We start from the raw sequence: 19,515 nt of genomic DNA, 5'->3' as shown, positions 1-19,515 counted from the left end.
GGAAGATGGGCTCAAGTTCACAAGATCAAGGCTAGTAAGTCCACACATCTAAGTGGTGGCATATGGGTAAAATAGGATGTTTTCCATAAAGATGGCATAAAGATGTAAATACATGTTCCTTTTATGTATCTTCTTTTATCATGTTGTAGCCCTAAGGACACTGTAAAGCTATAAATAAATGCATTGGCTAAGAGGACATTTCCAACGTTTCATAAAAAAAGGCTCTAAGAAGGAATTATAGTTGGAAAAAAGGCATCACAAACTTTTCCTCTTGATAAGTGTTTCCATGAAACATGAGGCAATAATGGTCCCCAGAGACATATTTTTACTGGAAATACTTTTCCAGCGTTTCTTGAAAAAAATGCACTAACCAAGACTAATAGTTGTATAATGTAATATGTTTAAGAAAAAAATTGTATTATCACAAAAAATTTCTGCAAAGAATTTTTAGCTTAAAAAGTGTTTTCAGTAAACATATGATCCCTGGAGATGTATTTTTACTACAAATAGTTTTCCACTATTTTCTTGAAAAAATCCACTAACAAGGCCTTATAGTTGTAGGAGGTAAGTTGTTTAAGATAAAATTGTCACATCATATAATTTTCCAAGTGTGAATTTTCAGCTAGAAAATTGTTTCCAGGAAACACGAGGCACTAATTTTCCTTGGAGACGTATTTTTTCTAGAAATAATTTTTCAGCATTTCCTAAAAAATACACTAACAATGCCTTATTGTTGTAGAAAGTAATTTGTTTTAAAAAAAGGCCACATCACAAAATTTTCCTTATAGAATTTTAAGCAAGAAAAGTGTTTGCAACAAAAATGAGGCACGAATGGTCCCTTGAGACGTACTTTTACAAGAAATACTTTCCCTATATTTCCTTAAAAAAGGTACTAACAAGGCCTTATAGTAGTAGAAATTAATTTGTTTAAGCAAAAATTTCCTTATGACAAGTTTTTCCTGGTAAGCATTTTCAGCTTGAAAATTGTTTCCTGGAAACATTAGCTACTAATGGCGCCTAGACATGTATTTTTACAAGAAATATTTTTCTCACATTTCCTTAAAAAAATGTCTTAACAAGGCCTTTTAGTTGTAGAAAGTAATTTGTTTCAACAAAAAATTCCTTACCACAATTTTCCTAGTAACAATTTACATCTTGAAAAGTAGTTTAAGGAAACATGAGGCACTATTGGTCCCTAGAGATGTATTTTTACTAGAAATTCATTTTCAATGTTTATTGAAAAAAAGGCACTAACAAGTCCTTATTGTTGTAGAAAGTAATTGGTTTGAGCAAATATTACCTTACCTCAAAATGTTCCTTGTAATAATTTTCAGCAAGAAAAGTGTTTCCAGGAAACATGAGGCACTAATGGTCCCTAGGCACTAATGGTCCTTAAAGTTTTAGAAAATAATATTTTTTAAAAAAACGTCTTACCATAAAATTTTCCTAGAATAATTTTTTTGCTAGTAAAGTGTTTCCAAGAAACATGAGGAAAAAATAGTCTCATGTGATGTATTTTTATTAGAAATAATTTTCCAATGTTTCCTGAAAAAAGGTAGTAACAAGGTGTTATAGTTGTAAAAAGTAATAGGTTTCAGCAAATATTGCCTTACCTCAAAATTTTCATTGTAAGAATTTTCAGGAAGAAAAATGTTTCTAGGAATCATGAGGCAATAATGGACTCTGGAGACGTATTTTTTCTACATATACTTTGCAACATTTCCTTAACAAATGCACCACCAAGGCCTTATAGTTGAAGAAATTAATTTGTTTAAAAAAATTCCTTACCATAAAAATATTCCTAGAATGATCTTTTTCTTATACATTATTTACAGGAAACATGAGGCACAAATTGTCACATGTGACGTATTTTTATTAGAAATAATTTTCCAATGTTTCCTGAAAAATGCCTCTAACAATACCTTACAGTTGTAAATTGTAATTTGATTCTAAAAAAATTGGCTCCAGAAAATTTTCCTAGTAAGAATTTTCTACTTGAATAGTATTTTCAAGAAACATGAGGCACTAATGGTCCCTGCAGAGTATTTTTACTAGAAATATTTTTTCCAAAGTTTCTTGTTAAAAGGCAAATACAAGGCAAAATAGTAGTAGCAAGTAATTTGTTATACCAAAAATTGCTTTCCAAAAAAAATCTCCTCTTAAGAATTTTCAGCTTGAAAAGTGTTTCCAGGAAATGTGAGCCACTAATGTTCTCTAGAGACTTATTTCTACTAAAAATACTTTACGTTTCCAGCAAAATGCATTAACAAGGCCTTATAGTTGTAGAAAGTAATGTTTCTTCATTAAACATTGCCAGACCACAAAATTTTCTTGGTAAGAATTTACATTTTGGAAAGTGGTTCAAGGAAACATGAGGCACTAATGGTCCCTGGAGATGTATTTTTACTTGAAATATATTTCCAATGTTTTCTGAAAAAAGGCACTAATATGGCGTTATAGTTATATAAAGTAATTTATTTAAGCTAAAATTGCCTTACCACAAAAATTTCTTGCAAAGAATTTTCAGCAAGAAAAGTGTTTCTAGGAAACATGAGGCATTAATGATCCCAAGAGATGCATTTTTACTAGAAATACTTTTCCAAAATTTCCTTAAAAAATGTACTAACAAGTTGTTATAGTTGTATAAAATAATATGTATCAGCAAAAATTGCCTCACCACAAAATTTTTTAGATAAGAGTTTTCAAATTGAAAAGTGTTTCCACCAAACATAAGGCATTAATGGTCCATGTAGAAATACATTTCCTACATGACAAGACATTATAGTTGTATAAAGTAATTTATCTTAGCAAAAATCGTAGAACTACAAAATTTTCCTGGTAGCTTAAAAAGTGTTTCCAGGAAACATGAGGCACTAATGGAATCTGAAGAAGTATTTTTACTAAAAATACTTTTTGCAATGTTTCCTTAACAAATGCACTAGCAAGGCCTTATAGTTTTAGAAAGTATTTTTTTTAAAAACACGCATTACAATAAAATTTTCCTAGATTGATTTTTTCGCTTGTAAAGTGTTTCCAAGAAACACAAGGCACATATAGTCTCCTGTGATTTATTTTTATTAGAAATACTTTTCCAATGTTTCCTAAAAAAGGGCACTATCAAGGTGTTATATTTGTAGAAAGTAATTGGTTTTAGCACATATTGCTTCACCACAAAATTTTCCTTATAAGAATTTTCATCAAGAAAAATGTTTCCAGGAATCAGGAGGAACTAATGGTCTTTGGAGACGTATTTTTACTACAAATACTTGTGCAATTTTTCCTTAACAAATGCACCACCAAGGCCTTATTTGTTCAAAAAAATGCCTTACCATAAAAATATTCCTAGAATGATTTTTTTATTATAAATTGTTTAAGGGAAACATGAGGCACAAATTGTCACATGTGATGTATTTTTATAAGAAATACTTTTCAAATGTTTCCTAAAAAATGCCTCTAACAATACCTTATAGTTGTAAAAAGTAATTTGGTTCTGAAAAATTGCCTCTCTAGAAAAATTTCTTGGTAAGAATTTTCTGCTTGAAAAGTGTTTCCAAGAAACATGAGGCACTAATTTTCCCTAGAGACGTATTTTCACTAAAAATAGTTTTCCAACGTTTCCAGAAAAATGCATTAACAAGGCCTTATAGTTCGAGAAAGTAATTTTTATTCATTAAACATTGTCTAACCACAAAATTTTCTTAGTAAGAATTTAAATTTTGGAAAATGGTTCAAGGAAACATGAGGCACTTATGGTTCCTAGAGATGTATTTTGTTATGGAATCCATAGTAGGACGAGTCATCCAGAGGTGATGTGGAGGAGTTGGTGATTCAGTGGAACAACCAAGTACCGTAGGATTATATGTCTATTTTATTTCATAAGTCGTTAGCATGTATATGTCTATTTTATTTCATAAGTCGTTAGCATGTAAGCCACAATGATAGGATTGTAAAAACATTCAATTGGGCCCTTAGCATGAATTGCTTTAAGGGAGCTCACGAAATGAAATGAGGCAAGAATGATTTCAACCTAACCAGGATCAACGTTCTCCTCTAAGGAACCCAAGATTGGTGTTCTCCTTGATGAACCCAAGGTTCAGGCATCCCTTCGATGAGTCTGACTCCACATCTCCAATCCTTCCTTCATTCCCTCCCATTCTCGGCAACATAGGTCAACCAGGTAAGTATGTTAGGCCTGGTTCATCCCCTATTCCCCTTGGCGATCCTTCCCTTTTTCGAGTGACGAGGTCTGTGGTCAGGGACCACAACACATTGGTATCAGAGCAGGTAAATATGGGGGAGTCTTAGACCCATGAGGATTTGCTGGCAAGAGTCATGTAAATGGTTTACACCAGACCGGAGGAGACCGAGGGCCGACTAGCAGCATTGCTAGATAGCCGACTCTCTCAAGTATACGAGATGATTTCAGGAAAAACACCAACGCCGAGAGAGGGGGAGAAGGCACCTTCAAATGGACAAGGTGCACATCACATTGGACGCACATAACACACCGGAATTTCAGTCCAAGCAGTGGGGTGGTCCCAAGGTACACTAAACTCTATTTTCCGGTTTACAATGGGGTTGACGGCCCTTTAATTTGCTTATATCGCTGTGAAATTTTTTTTACAATCAACGAACGGCTGAAATAGACAAAGTTGGCTTGGCCGCATTCCACATGCTCGATGAAGTGAAACTATGGGGCCATCAACTTGAGTTGGAACATCCTGACATAGAATGGGATGAATTTAAAGAATTGTGCACCATACGGTTTGGGTCCCCTACTCAAAGCAATCCTTTGGGCGATTTAGTACTGTTACGATAGACGGGTAGCGTTGTCCAATACCAAAAGCAATTTCAAGAGAAATTAGCACCAGCTAGCAAAGTGGTACGAGTGGACCAACATGTCAGCTTGTTCACGGCTGGCCTCACTGAGTCCCTCCATTTGGAAGTGGAACTACTTGGGCCTACGGATTTGACTAGGGCAATGAATTTGGCTGGAGCCTGTAAACCAAACAGAAATTTGAAACTCGAAGACCTATCTGGCAAGGGGGAAAGAACAACTCGGCAGTGCCTACCATAGCACCACCGTGGCGAAGTAATACTGCTACCACTACTTCTATAACACCTAAACCTCCTCCATCCACTCTAGCATTCATCTGGAAATTAAACCGGTCTGAAATGGAAGAACATAGATCAAAGGGGTTATGTTATAATTGTGATGAGCTATACACATTCGGCCACCAGTGTAAGAAACTATTCTGGTTAGAAGTGAAGGATGAGGAAGAAGCAAAAAGTTCAGAAGTAGAGCAGCTCGAGGTCGAAGAGCCCGCCATTTCTTTGCACACGATCACAGGCCTCCAGTCTACCACAACCATGCAAGTTTGTGCCTTAGTCAATGAGGAACCCCTTTTAAGTCTTGTGGACTCCGGCAGCACTCATAATTTATTGAGTTTCACAGCTGCCAAGTTTTTAAAGCTTCCAATTCAACTGTGGCCTGTAGCTTCAGTCTTTGTTGCAAATGGGGAAAAGGTGCCTAGTTATGGGATCAACAAGGAAGTCAGGTTTACCATTGATAATCATCAATTTTCTGTGGAGTTTTTTATCATCCCACTGGCAGGATTCGATATGGTTTTGGGGGTTAAGTGGCTCCAAACATTGGGGCCCATCTAGTGGGACTTTTCAGCATTGATGATTAGCTTTGAAGTTGGCAACAACAAGGTTACACTACTAGGAGGACGTAAAACTGAGGTGTCAGTGCATCTACATGGACTTCAGCAACACACCCCGGTGGACAGCAATTTAGACAACTTGTTGGATCACTTCCAGGACTTATTTCTGGAACCTATTACTCTACCGCCATTGAGACATTGTGACCATTGGATCACTTTGAAGGCTGGGTCCGAAGTGGTGGTTGTGAGACCATATAGGTACCCCCACCTCCAAAAGGATGAAATTGAACATCAATGCCGAAACATGCTCGAATGGGTCTCATCCGGCCGAGTAAGTCCCCTTTCTCCTCGCTAGTTTTATTGGTAAAGAAAAATGACAGTACTAGGCGCTTTTGTGTGGACTACCGTGAGTTAAATGCCAAGACCATTAAGGACAAGTTCCCTATTCCAGTTGTGGATGAGTTATGAGATGAATTGCATTGAGAAATTTTTTTCATAAAGTTAGACTTGCGCTCGGGGTATCACCTAGTCAGAATGTACCCTCTGGATATAGAGAAGACCACATTCCGTACTCACCATGGTCACTTTGAGTTCATCGTCATGCCTTTCGGTTTGTCCAACGTCCCTTCTACATTTTAGGCACTAATGAATGAGGTATTTAATGACTATCTCTGAAAATTTGTGTTAGTGTTCTTCGATGACATTTTGATCTACAACAAGTCTTGGACTCACCATTTAAGAGACTTACGTTTGGTGTTCCAACTTCTTCGGACACATCATTTATAATTAAAACGTTCCAAGTGCTCATTTGGTACCAATCAGGTGCCCTATCTGGTCATGTTATTACAGCCACAGGGGAAACAGTGGATCCGGAAAAGATTGAAGCAATTGTGCATTGGCCACCACCGTGCCATATTTCAGCATTGAGAGGATTTCCGGGCTTAGCCGGATATTACAGGAAGTTTATCCACAACTATGCACCACTAGCTGCTCCTCTATCCAATCTTCTCCGCAGCAATGCCTTCCACTGGAATGATAGCACTGAAAATCATTCCAAGCACTCAAGCAAGCTCTAGCATCAGCTTTGGTACAGCAATTAGCAGATTTCGAAGATCTGGTAGAATGTGATGCCTCAGGAGGCGGGCAGTGCTTCAACAATCCCAACACCCTATTGCCTATTTCAGCCGTCAACTCTCACTTCACCATCATAAGCTACCAGCCTATGAATGGGAACTCATTGGCCTAGCCAAGGTCGTCAGCCATTGGAGACCATATTTATGGGGATGTTTTTTTCTTATCCGCACAGACCACTACAGTTTGAAGTTTCTGTTTGATCAACGCATATCAACTTCTCCCCAACAGCGCTGGCTTAGCAAGTTAATTGGCTTTGATTTTTAGGTGGAACATAAAGCGGGTGTTGAATTTATGGAAAAGTGAAACACTTCATTGACATCAATAACTTGTTTTAATCAGAGTACATGAACTTCTATTTATAATAGAGGAAGGTAGTAGAGTCCAATTACAATAAAATTACCCTTGTCCCAATTACACCCAAACTCTAACACTTACAGATAAGTCCTAACACAATTAAATAACTCAATATTGATCAAAGACAAACATAACTCAAACTAAAACTCTTCTTCGTCGTGACCCTAAGATAAATATACTTTTGTGAGTCGTTCTTGATCTTCCAACTGATGTGATAAGGATGCCAACTCATGGTAATCATTGTGGGTCCTACTTCTTATGAGCTTGGGCTCATCTTGTGGGCCTTCCTTGGTCATGTGGGCTTGAGCTTATCTTTCAACACTCCCCCTCAAGCTGGGGGTGAGAGAACAACATGAACTCCCAACTTGCTGCAAATGATGTATAGAATATTTTTTTATAAAATGACACATCTTCCAATATGCTTTCATCTTCCAATACTCCCCCTCACGCTATTGCGTCCTTTATTGAAGCCTTACGGAAATCACTCCTAGCCGGTAAGCATTGCTTCATACTCCAGTCCTAATGCTGGATGTAGGACACACTCCACTTCTATCAGTAGTGTGTATAGCGGCATTGCTCTGAAGTGTCCACCACCATGTCCCTCCACAGGACAACGACTCTCAAGTGGTAGGAGACATAAAAGCCATTACAAGGGGGGGGGGGGGGGGGGGGGGGGGGGATGGATAACATAGATGTAATTTTAAGTTCCTCCGTCATGGACTTTCAACCACAAATAATTTTGATCTTTTTGATGGGGATGAAGTTCCTCCGTCATGGATTTCCAGCCACAAATAATTTTGATCTTTTTGACGGGGATGAAGTTCCTCCGTCATGGATTCCCAACCACTAATAATTTTCATCTTTTTGACGGGGTAAAATAAATGATGACATGAGGCCACCTCTTCTTCTATAATAATGTCACCAAAGAGACATAATAGCTGCATTTGAATATAACACGACCATCTTCCAACACATATAACACGAACCAAATAATAAACTTTGTAAAAGAACCCATAAAATAATCTAATATAAATTTTTTTTCTTAGATGCACCAGCTTCATCTTTTGTGCTCCCCCTTTCTTGAATATTTTGGCCACATAAACTCATCCACAACATATGAAATAAAATACCTCTTTCTTGTACTTCTTCTACTTCTCCCCCTCAAGCTGGGAGGTAATGGCAGTGATCCTAGCTTGAACCAAATATCATAGATGTAGAAATAAACCCATATAACATAGATGCATAGATAAGCCCTCAAACCAGGGATAAGTGAGATATTTTTCTGATATATCAACTCAAAAAGTGAGGCAAAACAATGGGTTCATGAACCTCTGATACCATGTTGAATTTATGGAAAAGTGAAATACTTCATTGACATCAATAACTTGTTGTAATTAGAGTACATGAACCTCTATTTATAATAGAGGAGGTAGTAGAGTCCAATTACAATAAAACTACCCTTGTCCCAATTACACCCAAACTCTAACACTTAAAGATAAGTCCTAACACAATTAAATAACTCAATATTGATAAAAGACAAACATAACTCAAACTAAAACTCTTCTTGGTCATGAACCTAAGATAAAGATACTTTTGTTAGTCCTTGATCTTCCAACTGATGTGATAAGGATGCCAGCTCATGGTAATCATTGTGGGTCCTTCTTCTTATGGGCTTGGGCCCATCTTGTGGGCCTTCCTTGGTCATGTGGTCCATCTTATAATAATCTTAGATGTGTGGGCCTTCCTTGGTCGTATGGGCTTGAGCTTATCTTTCAACAGTGGGTACTCTGAATAAAGCTATTGATGCCCTCTCCCGTCGTTCCAAAGACCAACTGCATTTGGCTGCCATCAGTCACCCCACTTCTATCTTACTAGATTCCATCAGAGAGGAACACCAGCACACACCAAATTTATAGGAGTTGTCACAGCAGATTGTTGCAGGCACTAAGTCAGCCCACTGGTCCGTTCATGACCACATCATTCTCTATAAAAAGCATATCTAGCATCCACTTCACCATTGGTAGCACTGGCTGCCTCATCTTATCATGACAACAAGCATAAAGGGCTGCAGAAAACTCTTCAGTGCATCCGGGAATATTTTTATTGGCCAGGGATGAAATCCACAGTTGCAACGTATGTGGCTGAGTGTCTAGTGTGTCAACGGAACAAAGCTGATCATTTGAGTCCAGCTGGCATCTTACAACCACTCAATCTTCCCACACAGGAAGGGCTTCCGAAAACTTCGAGCAAATCTGTTCTCTTGGTGGTGGTAGACCATTTTTCTAAATATGCACACTTTATTCCTATGGAGCATCCCTATATAGCAGCCACTGTAGCCCAAGTTTTCTTTTCCAACATTGTCCGCCTCCACGGTATTCCGGAATCCATCGTCAGTGATCGAGATGTGGTATTTACTAGTATCTTTTGGAAGGACATTTTCAAGTTTTGTGGTACCAAACTCAAATACTCCTCTGCATATCACCCTCAAACAGACGGCCAGACTGAGGTGGTCAACCGCAACATTGAGATGTACTTGTGGTGTTTTTTGGGGGACAATCCTAAAAAGTGGGTAGATTGCCTTCCTTAGGCGGAGTACTGCTACAACACTTCTTTCCACACGGCTTTACATGCAGCACAATTGAAAATACTATATGGCAGGGATCCTCCTCGCTTGCTCTCCTATGCTCGTGGAACTACCAGAGTGGATGCAGTGGACCAAGCTCTTATAACTCGTGGTCAATTGTTGGAATTCACTGTCCAACACCTTCGAACAACTCAAGCCCGCATGAAGCACTATTATGATCAGGGACACCGCGATATTCAGTACAATTCGGATGACTTTGTATGGCTCCACCGTCAACCTTACCGTCAAAATTCTATTGAAGGCACTCATCACAAGCTTTCTCCAAAATATTTTGGCCCCTTCAAAATTATCCAGCGTACTGGGCAGGTTGCATATAAGCTACAAATTCCTCCAGAGTTCAAGCTACACAATGTCTTTCATGTCTCCTTACTCAAGCCACTCAAGGGTCCCGCCCCCAATCTATTCCCGCCTTACCACCAATTGAAGACGGTAAAGTTTCTCTCACTCCTGCCAAAATATTAAGTGCTCGGCTGAATCATGAGCGCAGAGAAGTCCTAGTCCAGTGGACACACACAGATGCCACAAAACCCACTTGGGAAGACCTAGATGTTTTCTAGCATGTCTACCCTACGTTCGAGCTTGCGGACAAGCTCTTTCTCCAAGGGGGGGGGGGGGGGGGGGGAGTGATGTTATGGACTCCATAGCAGGACGAGTCATCCAGAGGCGATGCGGGTGAGTTGGTGACTCAGTGGAACAGCCAAGTACTATAGGATTATATTTCTATTTTATTTCATAAGTCGTTAGCATGTATATGTCTATTTTATTTCATAAGTCGTTAGCATGTAAGCCACAATGGCAGGATTGTAAAAACATTCAATTGGGCCCTTAGCGTGAATTTCTTTAAAGGAGCTCAAGAAATGAAATTAGGCAAGAATGATTTCAACCTAACCAGGATCGGGATTCTTCTCTAAGGAACCCAGGATTGGCGTTCTCCTTGACGAACCCAAGGTTCAGGCATCCCTTCGACGAGTCTGACTCCACATCTCCAATCCTTCCTTCATTCCCTCCCATTCTCGGCATCATAGGTCGACCAGGAAAGTCCGTTAGGGTGGTTCATCCCCTGTTCCCCTTGGCGATCCTTCCCTTCGTCAAGTGACGAGGTCTATGGTTAGGACCACAACATATTTTTACATGAAATACATTTCCAGTGTTTCCTAAAAAAAGGTACTAACATGGCGTTATAGTTGTAGAAAGTAATTTGTTTCAACTAAAATTGCCTTACCACAAAATTTTCTTGCAAAGAATTTTCAGCTAGAAAAGTGTTTCTAGGAAACATGAGGCATTAATGATCCCAAGAGATGCACTTTTTACTAGAAATATTTTTCCAAAATTTCTTGAAAAAAATGCACTAACAAGTTTTTATAGTTATATAAAGTAATATGTTTCAGCAAAAATTGCATCACCACAAAATTTTCCTAATAAAAGTTTTCAACTTGAAAAGTGTTTCCACCAAAGACAAGGCATTAATGGTCCCTGGAGACATATTTTTACTACAAATATTTTTCCATGGTTTTCCTTGAAAAAAATACACTAACAAACCCTTATAGTTGTAGAAAGAAATTTGTTGCAAGAACACGACCTTATAGTTGTAGAATGTAATTTGCTTCAACAAAAATTGTCTTAAATTTTTTTTTCCTAGAAAACATTTACACCTTGAAAAGTGGTTCCAAGAAACATGAGGCACTAATGGGTCCATGGAGATGTGTTTTTTTGGAAATACATTTCCAATGTTTCCTAAAAAAAGGCTTTAAGAAGGAGTTATAGTTGTAGAAAGTAATTTATTTTAACAAATATTGCCTTACCACCAAATTTTCCTGATATGAATTTTCAACAAGAAATTTTTTTCTAGGAAACATGAGGCACTAATGGTCTCTGGAGATACATTTTTACTAAAAATAGTTTGCTAACATTTCCCCCAAAAAAAAAAAAATGTACCAACAAGGCCTCTATTTGTTTCAGCAAATATTGCCTTCTACAAAGTTTTCCTGGTAAGAATTTTCTGATAGAAAAGTGTTTCCTGGAAACATGAGGCACTAATGGTTCCTAAAGATGTATTTTTACTAGGAATAAATTTTGAAAGTTTTTAAAAAATGCACTAACAAGACCTTCTAGTTGTAGAAAGAAATTTGTTACGCAAAAAATTGCAACATTAAAAAAAAATCTTCGTAAAAATTTTTTATCTTGAAAGTTGTTTCTAGGAAACATGAGGAACTAATGATCCCTATAGATGTGTATTTACTAGAAATACTTTTCCAACGTTTCCAGAAAACTGCACTAGCAAGGTCTTATAGTTGTAGATAGTAATTATTTTAGCAAAAATAGCCTTACCACAATTTTTTGAGTAACATTTTTAATCTTGAAAAGTGTTTTCAGTAAACTTGCGGCACAAATGGTCTTTAGATACATATTTTTGAAAGAAATATATTACCAGTATTTTCGGAAAAAAATGCACTAACAAGGTCATATAGTTGAGGAAAGTAATATGTTTCAGCAAAAATGCCTTACCACCAATTTTTTTGGAAAAATATTTCAATGAGAAAAGTGTTTCCAGGAAACAAGAGGCACTAATGGTCCCTAGAGATGTATATTTACTTGAAATGCTTTTCCAATGGTTCCTGAAATATTGCACTAACAAGGACTTATAGTAGCAGAATGTAATTTGTTTTAGCAAAAATTGCCTCTCCACAAATTTTTTTTGGTAAGTATTTTCTACGAGAAAAGTGTTTCTTAGAAACATGAGGCACTAATGGTCCCTGGAGACATATTTTTACTAAAACTTTTTCCAATGGTTCCTGAAATATTGTAGTAACTAGGACTTAGAGTAGTAGAATGTAACTTCTTTCACCCAAAATTGCCTCTTCAAAAAAATATCTTGGTAGTATTTTTTTGCTTGAAAAATGTTTCCTAGAAACAAGAGGCACTAATAGTCTCTATAGACTAATTTTTAGTAGAAATACTTTCCCAACATTTAAGAAAAGAATGCATTAGCAAAGCCAAATAGTTGTAGAAAGTAATTTGATTCAGCAAAAATATCTTAACACAATTTTTGTGGGATGAAATTTTCAGCTTGAAAAGTGTTTCCAAAAAACATGGGAAACTAATGGACCTTGGAGATGTATTTTTACTATAAATAAATTTCCAATATTTCCTAAAAATGCAGTAACAAGGCTTTATAGTTGTAAAAGGTTATTTGATTAAGCAAAAAATGTCTCACCATAAAAAATTTCTAGTAAGCATTTTTTTCTTGAAAAGAGTTTCCCAACAACTTGAGACACTAATGGTCCCTGAAGCTGTATTTTTACTAGAAATACTTTTGCAACATTTCCTTTAAAAAAGGCAATAAAAAGGCCTTATAGTTCTAGCAAGTAAATGTTTCAGCAAAAATTGCCACACCATAAAATTTTCCTCGTAAGAATTTTCAGCTAGAAAGATGTTTCCAGGAAACATGAGGCACTAATAGTCCTTGGAGACGTATTTTCACTATAAATACTTTTTCAATGTCTCCTAAAAAATGCAGTAACATGGCCATTTAGTTGTAGGATGTATTTTGTTTCTGCGAAATATAGTTCTCCACAAAATTGTCCTTGTAAGAATTTTCAGCTAGAAAAGTGTTCCAAGAAACATGAAGCACTAATGGTCTTTGGATATGTATTATTATTAGAAACACTTTTCTAACGTTTGTTGGAAAAAAGAGAACTAACAAAGGCCTCATAGTTGTAGAAAGTAATTTGTTTCTACAAATATTGTCATACCACAAAATTTTCCAAGTAAGAATTTTCAGTTCGAAAAGTGTTTCTGGGAAATATGAGGTCTATGGGTCCCTAGAGACATATTTTTACAAGAAAAACATTTCCATATTTTCCTGATAAAATGCATAAACAAGGCCTTATGGTCATAGAAAGTAATTTGCTTCAGAAAAAAAAAATTCTACAATTATTTCTTGGTAAGAATTTACAGCTAGAAAAGTGTCTAGGAAACATGAGGCACTAATGGTCCCTGGAGACGTATTTTTTCAAGAAATTCTTTGACAATGTTTCTTGAAAAATGGAACTAATAGTCCCTATAGACATATTTTTACTAGAAATACTTTTCTAATGTTTCCCTAAGAAATATACTAACAAGGCCTTATAGTTGTAAGAAGTAATTTGTTTCATCAAAAATTGCCTAACCACAAAATTTTCCTGGTAAGAATTTTCAGCTTGAAAAGTGTTTCCTCAAAACATGAGGCACTAATGGTCATTGGAGACGTATTTTTTTACTACAAATAGTTTTCCAACATTTCTTTAAAAATGCACTAACAAGATGTTATAGATGTAGAAAGTAATTTTGTTTTAGAAAAAAAGCCTTGCCACAAATTTTTCCTGGTAAGAATTTTCAAGTAAAAAAGTGTTTCCAGGAAACATGTGGCACTAATGGTCCAAGAAGATGATTTTTTAATGGAAAACAATTTCCAATTTTTCCTAAAAAAATGCATTATCAAAGCCTAATAGATGTAGAAAGTACGTTGTTTCAGAAAAAAATGCCTCACCACAAAATTTTCTTTAAAAGAATTTTGAGCTAGATAAGTATTTCCATGAAACATTGGGGACTAATGGTCCCTAGAGACACATTTTTACAAGAAATATTTTTCCAAATATTGCTTAAAAAATGCCCTAACTAGGCCTTATATTATTAAAAAGTAATTTGTTTCAACAAAAAATGCCTGACTAAAAAAATATCCTTGTAGGAATTTTTAGGTAGAAAAGTGTTTCCAAGAAACATGTGGCACTAATGGTCTCTAAAGATGTATTTTGACCAGAAATACTTTTCCAACGTTTCCTAAAAAACTGCACTAACAAGGCCTTATAGTTATAAGAAATTTATTTCATTCACCAAAAATTGCCTTACGACAAAAATTTCTTGTTGGGAATTTTTAACAAGAAAAGTGTTTTAGGTAAGAAGAAGCACTAATGGTCCATGTAGTTTTATTTTTAAAATAAATATATTGCCAACTTTTTTTTGAAATTGTTTACTAAAAAAACCTTATAGTTGTTGAAAGAAATTTGTTTCAGCAAAAAATGCATTACCACTAAATTTTCCCTGTAAGAATTTTCAGCTAGAAAAGTGTTTCAAGAAAACATGAGGCAGCAATCATCCATGGAGACTTATTTTTACTAGAAATACATTTTAAACATTTAGCGAAAAATGCACTAACAAGGCCGTATAGTTGTAGAATAATTTGTTTTCGCAAAAATTGCCTTACCACAAAATTTTCTCGGTAAGAATTTAAATTTGAGTAGTGTTTCAAGGAAACATGATGCACTAATGGTCCCTACAAAAGTATTTTTGCAAGAAATAATTTTTCATTATTTCCTGAAAAAATGCACTAACAAGGCCGTACTATTGTAAAAAGTAATTTGTTTAACCAAAAATTTCTTTACCAAAAAATTTTCCTAGAAAGAATTTTCAGCGAGAAAGTGTTTCTCGGAAACAAGAGGCACTAATGGTCACTTGAGATGTATTTTTACTAGAAGTACTTTTCCAACATTTTTCATAAAAGTACACAAACAAGGCCTTATAGTGGTAGAATGTAATTTGGTTCAACAAAAATTATTATTCCAAAAAAATTTCTTGGTAATAATTTTCTTCTAGAAAAGTGTTTCTAGGAAACAGGAGGCACTAATGGTCCCTAGAGACATATTTGTATGACTCTTGATCGTAGAATGTAATTTGTTTCAGTAAAAATTGCCTGAACACAAAATTTTCCAGCTAAGAAATATTAGTTAGAAAAATGTTTCCAAGAAACATGAGGCATTAATGGTCTCAATTGATGTATTTTGTCTAGAAATATTTTTCCAACGTATTCTAAAATGCACAAATAAGGCCTTATAGTTGTAGAAAGCAATTTGGTTCAACAAAAAATGCCTGACCATAAAATTTACCTGGAATGAATTTTTAGAATGAAAAGTGTTCAGAGGAAACATGAGGCACTAATCGTCCCTAGGGATGAATTTTACATGAAAAATATTTCCAACATTTTCTGAAAAAATTCTATACAACGGCATCATAGTTTTAGAAAATAATTTGTTTAAAAAATTGTCTTACCACAAAATTTTCTTGGTAAGAATGTTCAACTAGAAAAGTGTTTCCAGGAAACATGAAGCACAAAAAGTCCCTAGAGACATATTCCTACTAGAAATATTTTGCCAATGATTTCAAAAAAAGCAACTAACAAGGCATTATAGTTTTAGAAAGTAATTTATTTTATCAAAAATTGCTTGACCACAAAATTTTTCAGGTAAGAATTTTCAACTAGAAAAGTGCTCCCAAGAACAATGAAGTACTAATGATCCTTAAAGATGTATTTTTAATAGAAATACTTTTCCAACATTTCCTAAAAAAGGCACTAAAAAGGCCTTATAGTTGTTGAAAGAATTTGTTTCACCAAAATATCCCTAACCACAAAATTTTTGAGTAAGAATTTTCAGCTAGAAAAGTGTTTGCGTAAAACATCATGCACAAACAGTCTTTATTAGAAATAACTAGAAATAACTAGTTATTTTTTACTAGAAATAACTTTCCAACATTTCCTAGAAAAATGAAATGATAAGGCCTTATAGTAGTAGAAAGTAATTTGTTTTAGAAAAAAATGCCCCACCACAAAATTTTCTTAGTAATAATTTTTCAACTAAAAAAGTGTTTCCAAGAAACTTGAGGCACTAATTCCCTTGAAGAAGTATTTTTTACTATAAATACATTTCCAACATTTCCTAAAAAAAATACAAAAACAAGGCTTTATAGTTGAAGAAAGTAATTTGTATCACCAAAAATTGCTTTTCCACAAAATCTTTCTGGTAAGAATTTTTTTCTCAAAAAGTGTTTCCAAGAAACTTGAGGCACTAATGGTCCATGGAGATGTATTTTTATACAAAATACTTTTCCAAAGATTCCTAAAAAATGCATGAACCAGGCCTTATAGTGGTGGAAAGTAATTTGTTTTAGCAAAAAATACCCTAGCACTAAATTTTCCAGGTAAGAATGTTCTACTAGAAAAGTGTTTCCAGGAAACATGAGGCACTAATAGTCCCAAGAGATGTATTTTTACAAGAAAAACATTTCCAACATGCTTGAAAAAAGGCACTAGTAAGGCCTAATAGTTGTAGAAATTAATTTGTTTCAACAAAAATTGCTGTACCACAAAATTTTCTTGGTATAAATTTTTTGCTGGAAAATTGTTTCCAGGAAAAAGAGGCACTAATGGTTTTTAGCGATATATTTTTACTGGAGACCCTTTTCCATCGTTTCCTGCAAAAAATGCACTAACGAGGCCTTATAGTTCTAGAAAGTAATTTGTTTAAGCAAAAATTGCCAGACCAAAAAAATTTCCTGGTAAGAATTTTTAGCTAGAAAAGTGTTTTAAGAAAACATGAGCCAGTAATGGTCCATGGAGACATTTTTTACCAGAAATAGTTTTCAACATTTCCTAGAAAATGGCATTAACATGCCACCAAACTTTCCTCGTAAGAATTTTTTGCAAGAAAAGTGTTTCTAGGAAATATGAGGCACTAATGGTCCTTAAGACGTATTTTTATTTTTAAAATAAATACTTGTCCAACATTTTTTGAAAAAAAATTGCTAACATGGCCTTATAGTTGAAGAACGTAATTTGATTCAGCAAAAAATGCCTTACCACAAAATTTTCATGGTAAGAACTTTCACCTAGAAAAGTGTTTCCAGGAAACATGAGGCACTAATGGTTTCCATAGATGTTTCTTTAGTAGACATATTGGCCAAATTTTCCTAAAAATAGACACTGACTAGGCCTTATAGATGCAGAAGGTAAGTTATTTTAGAAAAAATTGTCTTACCCCAAAATTTTCAAGGGAAGAATTTTCAGCTAGAAAAGTGTTTCCAAGAAACATGAGGCACTAATGGTCCCATGAGTGGTATTTTTACTAGAAATACTTTTCCAAGTTTCCTGAAAAAAATGCACTAACAAGGCCTTATAGTTGTAGAAAGTAATTGGTTTCAGCAAAACATGTCTGACTAGAAAATTTTCCTCATAATACTTTTTTGCTGGAAAAGTGTTTCCAAGTAACTTGAGGCACTAATTATATCTACTGATGTATTTTTACCAGAAATACTTTTCCAACATTTCCTTAAAAAATACATACATAAGGCCTTCTAGTAGTGGAATGTAATTTCTTTAAAAAAAAAGCCTTACCACAAAAGTGTTTCCAAGAAACATGAAGCACTAATGGTCCCTTGACACGTATTTTTACTAGAAATACTTTTGCTAATGTTTCCTAAAAAAAAGTCACTTTCAAGGCCTTATTATTTTAGAAACAAATTTGTTTCAACACCTATGGATCCAAACCTTTTAAAGTGAATAACATTAAATGCTCAAGAGAACGTGCGGTGGGATATTTACTCGAGTCAAACAAACCATTATTTCGCCCATTTCCAAAAAGCTAACAAAATGATTGCAGAACCTGATAAATAAAATAAAAAATGAGTTTAAAATCCCTAAAAATTACCGACACTTTTTGGAATTAACTCTACATTCGTGCATCGTGCATTTCCATTTTAGATGAATGTTTTTTTCTTAAATCTAACTTGTGTTTCACTTTCCCTTCATCTCGTAAACAAAAAAAAAAAAAAGATAAAAGGCAAATAGATCACAACAAAATGAAAATTTTAGAGTTGATGTATTGAAAGAATTTAAAGCAATAAACAAATGTAAGTAAGAAAATTTTATTCACACACCACAAATGAACATAAAAGTTTTGTTATCCAAGTTTGGGAAATTCCACTTATTCAATCAGATTAGCTCGAAATTTTATAAGAAGGAGATTTTTCTACACATGTTTTAAAAAATGGATATGCATTCTTGAAACATGTTAAAGATGCAAATGACCTATGGATCCAAATATTTTATAGAGAATAACATTAAATTCTCAAGTGAAGGTGCAGTGGGATATTTACTCGAGTCAAACAATCCACTATTTATCCCATTTTAAAATGCTGACCTAACTATAATAGATGATTGTAATGTGATTTATCATGCGTAACGGGCTATATTTTTATAAGGAATAACTTATGGATTGGGAGTCAACACTGATATAAAAATCCCCCACCACCCCCATTTCTCGATGATTGTTGAACCTGATATATAAAAACTAAAAAGAGTTTACAATCCCTAAAAATTTCAGAAACTTTTTGTAATTAATTATCTCTACATTTTTGCATTCTGTATTTCCATTTTAGATGCATACTTTTTTCTTAAATCAAAACTGGAGTTTTCACTTCCCTTCATCTCGTCTACAAAAAAGGAGATAAAAGGCAAATAGATCACAAAAAAATGAAAATTTTAGAGTTGATGTATTGAAAGAATTTAAAGCAATAATAAAATGTAAGTAAAAAAAATTTATTCACACATCACAAATGAACATAAATGTTTTGTTATCCAAGTTTGGGAAATTCCACTTGTTCAATCATATTAGCTCAAACAACCCATTATTTTTCCCATTTACAAAAAGGTGACCTAACGATTATAGATGATTATAAAGTGATTTATCATGCATAACGAGCTATATTTTTGTTAGGAATAATTTATTGATAGGGAGTCAACACTCAGTGAAAAATCCCCCGCCTCCCCCTTTTCCTAACGATTGAAGAACTTGATATATAAAAACAAAAAATAGTTTACAATCCCAAAAAATTACAGACACTTTTTGG

General features: G+C 34.9%; 1 protein-coding gene across 1 annotated transcript; it reads left to right on the top strand.

Annotated features, from left to right (window-relative positions):
- Positions 1–5,175: 5,175 nt before the first annotated feature.
- Positions 5,176–5,667, top strand: LOC137938317 (uncharacterized). Its single transcript, XM_068783295.1, has one exon. It carries the CDS (start codon positions 5,176–5,178, stop codon positions 5,665–5,667), a length of 492 nt encoding a protein of 163 aa, XP_068639396.1.
- The last annotated feature ends 13,848 nt before the right edge of the window (positions 5,668–19,515 follow it).

The sequence above is a fragment of the Aristolochia californica genome, unplaced genomic scaffold (genome assembly GCF_029961685.1).
Source record: "Aristolochia californica isolate CCGP_79_NKW_82.1479 unplaced genomic scaffold, dmAriCali1.0.hap1 SCAF_8, whole genome shotgun sequence".
NCBI classification, from domain to species: Eukaryota; Viridiplantae; Streptophyta; class Magnoliopsida; order Piperales; family Aristolochiaceae; genus Aristolochia; species Aristolochia californica.
This window is presented reverse-complemented; position numbering and strand designations above follow the sequence as displayed.